Source organism: Acanthisitta chloris, unplaced genomic scaffold (genome assembly GCF_000695815.1).
Source record: "Acanthisitta chloris isolate BGI_N310 unplaced genomic scaffold, ASM69581v1 scaffold2954, whole genome shotgun sequence".
In the NCBI taxonomy this organism is placed as follows: domain Eukaryota; kingdom Metazoa; phylum Chordata; class Aves; order Passeriformes; family Acanthisittidae; genus Acanthisitta; species Acanthisitta chloris.
In genome coordinates, this window is record NW_008668549.1 from 24,832 (window position 1) to 29,621 (window position 4,790).

Consider the following 4,790-nt stretch of genomic DNA (forward strand, 5'->3'; position numbering starts at 1 on the left):
AACCTCAAAAAAACACCAGCCCACCATCCATAGAGAACATGGATGGAATAGACTTTTACTCATCAGTTAAACTATAGAATTTAAAGCAACTGTCTGAACATATATCACCATGTACTTTCTTGTATATGCAATATGAATTGTGGCTTTCCAGTATCTGAAGGGAGCCTACAAGAAAGATGGAGAGGCACTTTTTACAAGGGCACATAGTGACAGGACAAGGGGAATGGCTGCAAACTGAGTGTAGGTTTAGATTAGGAAAAAATTCTTTACTGTGAGGGTGCTGAGGCACTGGAACAGGTTTACAGAGAAGTTACGGGATGCTCCATCCCTGGAAGTCTTCAAAGCCACATTGGATAGAGCAACCTGGTCTCATGAAAGGTGTCCCTGCCCCATTGCAGGGGTTGTTGGAACTAGAGGATCTTTAAGGTCCCTTCCAACCCAGACCATTCTATGATTTTATGACTATTCCATTAAATCTCAAGCCTCAAACCAATTCTAAGATATTTCTATCCTCTTTCCCATCACGTTTCCTCTCTGTATCTCCCAATCCTGTACCAGATGAAGCATACAGTCTTGTCACAAGTGATTCTGAAAATTAATCCACATGAAAACAAAACGGTTCATTGCGTCCCCGATCACGTTCCTAAGATGAAGGGGCAAGAGCAAGCAGCCATGGGCAACATAAAAGCAGGTCTAATTTTTTCAGTGGCAGAAGTGGTTTACACTGTTTAAAAGTGATTGAAAAATTTGTGTCCATGGAGTACCTCACATACATCAAAGAATCTGTACAGCTCCTTTGAAAACAATTTAATATACACTTATTATCTTACTTAACACTACAGACCTTGACAGCATCCTATAGGCATCTTGCTTATCAACTGGTTTCTCCAGGATCTGCTCATCCACAGACTAAAACAGAAAGACAGAGTGAATGTGCTGCTTTTTCTTACTTTTCAGAAACTGAGGTCAGAAATGATGTTTAAACCATGATTTCAGCCAGGGCTTTGAACATGAATTTACTGAGTAGGCCAAGAAGCACAGATACTTTGGTAGAACAGGTAATTTAGTGTCAAGCACATAATGGATGCCACACTCTACCCTCCAGTGGCTGCAACTCTCAAACAAAAGGGTAATTCAACTTTTTCTGTCGTTAACCATTGACTATCTCTGTGGAGATGTCAGGTATAAAGTGATGCCTACTGCAAGTCACAACATTGAACAGTTCCCATGATCTGGACTTCTTGACAGCCAACAGCCCTGTGAGAACAGAACTTCCACTACATATTAGAGGATCCAAGGCAATACTTTTGTAGTACTAGTGTCCACAAAACCTGCAGCAAGGCTTCTAGTACTCAAAATAGCAAAAATTAACTTGCTGGGGAAAAAACCAAACACCTAAAAGCCACACCCACAAAACCCAAAAGATGCATCATAATGCAGGTAGAACTTCACAGTAAAGGCAGCATTAAAACTGTAAACCTAAAGGTATAAGTATTTTCTATGCTTGTCATAAATTAAACCAATGCTAAACCACAGAACACTTACCACAATAGTGTCTGCTCCTATGACAACATCAGGTGTTCTCAGGTGCTTCTGCAAAGGCATAAAGAAAGAAGACATTTGTCAGAAGAGATAGAAAGAACACAACCTTTTAAAACTTAAGAAAACATCAGTTTACAAGTAGGGCTCTACGCTGACCTGGAAACAAGACACTTTCTCCTTTTGCAGTGTTTACAAAGAACTAATCATTTGTATCACCATAAAAGTGAGGCTTGAGCAGACCATCCTAGGTCACAAATTTGCCCAAATATTTACTGATGAACAGGGCATTCAGGAAATAAATAAGTGCATTCTCAAAATTCAACCTGGTCTTCAAGGTAGATGGCAGACAATTCCTTTAAGGGATGTGCCCAGTGTATGAAAGCCAGGGAATACAGCCCTCTAGGATCATTTTTCCAAGGCAAGTTTTACTGAATAATAAAAACCATTTTCTTCAGCCACACTTTGCTTCTCCCTCTCAAAAGGGAGCACATACAGTCTGACTTTGGGAAATGAGAGATAAGGGCATATAAAAATTCCTTGTAGCCTTTTCCTGACTTTAAACTGTATCTGTCCTGTTAGCTGAGTTTTGAGTTACTTGTGTGCTATGAGGTACAGAGCTATTATTTAAGGTAGCATGACAGGAAACCTGTCTGTAACTGTGACCACTATATTAAAATGTTTTCAGGGAAGCAATTCTTCTATAGAAAGGATGTTGACGTGCTTTAAATAGCAGAACTAATTCCAGAATCATTAAACAAACTCCTGCATGAAGAAGCATTTTGAAATCCACTGAACTAGCATTATCACCAGCACAGTGTTTTGCAATGAAAGCCCAAAGTAAGTCATTTAGTGAGGCTGGGTTTAAAATCCACTCTCCTAATGTTGGGCCACTCTCTGAAGAGAAGTTGACAGAAACCTGGATATCGATTTACATTGGAGACCATGCAATATTTGCTTTGAAGAAAGGTGACATCTAGCAACACTGTTCATTTAGAGTGTTCAACACTGTTTTCTGCCACCAGTAAAGGATTAACAAACATACTCCTCTCTTTCAGAGCTGTATTATTAAGAAATTATTGTGGTGCATTTTGTGGAATTTAATCATCTAGACTTCAAAATAGGTTTGGGTAGAGAACAGTTTTATGTGCTTAAACACAATGACCACAGCCAAGGGCAGAAGTCAAATACACCACTGATAGTATAAGTTGCATCACTGGCTTTGATAAAATTTAGGATACAAAATGGATGTCTTGACTACAGAATCTGAAGTAATGTCACCTTCTCCCTTCTTAAAATGAAACTGTTTCTTCATCCAGAATGCTTTAAAACAGAATTTGTCTTCCTTTTCCTGCTTTCCTCCAGGAAGTACCTCTATACTCACAAATTCTCAGCTATTCTCCTTGCCACTATTCAATGAAAGCTGCAGCAAAGCACTGGATTCACATCAGTGTTTTCCCATAGAGCTGTCTCCACAGTCCACAAATACCTGGAAAGAGTAATTGTCCAGCCACATTGGTCAGGTTACTTCAAACCTGACTGTCTGAAGGAAATAATGAGTATATATCCCAGGTGTGCTGCTGACAAGACATAAAGGCCACTTCAGTCTGTGGAAAGCCTGAACTGTAGGCATGACACTTTTGGTTAGGCAAGTTAGTTTCAGGAAGCTTTCACAAATGACAGGAAAACATCCATTCACCTTTAGTGGAGAAAAAGGACTCAGAGATCACTGCATGCAGATTAAGACACAGTAATGTGCACCTGAAGACCAAAATCTCATTGCTGAAATAGCTAGTAACTTACTACATGCATTCTGTTTGCTACTTCAAGAGCTTTCTGTCTTGCTGTTTCCACAGCATACTCATAAGGGGCCGAAAAAGATGACTTTTCAAGGGTCTCCTTAAACCAGGATGGAACCACCTCAAACCGCAGGCCCTGTAACAAAGGAAAGTGATGCAATCAATCAGATCTTGTTATTAAGTGTTGCTCCCAAGACATATTAAGCAAGTGGCAAATCTGACTTTTGCTCTTTCCACTCTAACAACCCTCCTCCACAAATGCACAGGGGGAAAACAACAGTGCTTTTATCACAGGGATTGGTGTATACATATCATTTGCAGTCTAAAACAAACAAAAATCAGAAAGAACTTTTGAACTGGTGTGCTTACATTTGATTTTACCCTGATTATTTATTATAACCTAGTTGCATTAGTAATTTCATCATTCTTGTCCTATGAAAACTAGCAGTCTAAACCTTTTGTGCTTCAGAAACAGAGTATTCTACTACTGGATTCTTTTTTTTTGTTGAATCCATTGAACAGCACTTTATTTGTGCACCAACAGTATACATTCTTACAGGAGCATTACCACAAGGCATGTGTGATAAACAGAAAAAAACCCAGCCAGCTTCTGTATGCTTTTTTGCAAATAAAACCCCTATTCTTCCTGCTCCTTGCTTCCAGGTTACACCTGCAAATTTACTACACACGCCAGGTACGTTATGTTTTTAATAGCTTAGTGCATGCCTTGGTGCTTCTCCACATCTCTGTATTCTGAAGGTATTTTTTCCCATTTAAGTTCTCAGTTGAATTAGCATAGAATCATAGAATTTTAGGGGTTGGGATGGACTTCACAGATCATAGAATCAACCTGGTTGGAAGAGACCTCAAAGATCATTGAGACCAACCCTACCATCGTTATTAGACCATGGCACTAAGTGTCACATCCAGTCTCAGCTTGAAAACCTCCAGGGATGGGGAATCCACCACCTCCCTGGGCAGCACATTCCGATGTCTGAGCACTCTCTCTGTAAAAAATCTCTTCCTAATATTCAACCTAAACCTCCCCTGGCAGAGCTTGAGTCTGTGCCCTCTTGTCCTGCTGCTGGTTGCCTGGGAGAAGAGACCAACCCTCACCTGACTACACGATCACCCAGCCCCGACCCCCTGCCCTGGGCAGGGACACCTCCCACCAGAGCAGGTCGCTCAAGGCTTCATCCAACCTGGCTGTGAACACTGCCAGGGTTGGGGCTTCTACTACCTCCCTGGGCAACCTGTGTCACCACGATGAAGCCTAATAACACTACGCAACCCAAATTAGATTGGCAATACTCGAGCGCTATTCAAGCGGCTGCGGGGATGGGGGGCACACCCTGCCCAGCGAGGGCAACACCTCCCTGCGCAGGGGCTGAACAGCCTGAGGGCACAGAGAGCAGAGAGCCACAGCATCCCGACGGAGCTCGGGCCGGGCGC

The 4,790-nt window shown here is 41.6% G+C and overlaps 1 protein-coding gene across 1 annotated transcript in view; it reads right to left on the reverse strand.

The window, feature by feature from the left end:
- ASMTL (acetylserotonin O-methyltransferase-like) overlaps positions 1-3,474 on the reverse strand; it is a gene marked incomplete at its 5' end in the record, with an annotated part of 26,023 nt that extends 22,549 nt beyond the window's left edge. The window contains 3 exons of the mRNA XM_009072924.1: positions 845-909; positions 1,546-1,593; positions 3,343-3,474. Coding sequence (XP_009071172.1) covers positions 845-909; positions 1,546-1,593; positions 3,343-3,474 — 245 coding nt within the window. The remainder of the gene's footprint in view (positions 1-844; positions 910-1,545; positions 1,594-3,342) is intronic.
- Between the last annotated feature and the right edge of the window lie 1,316 nt (positions 3,475-4,790).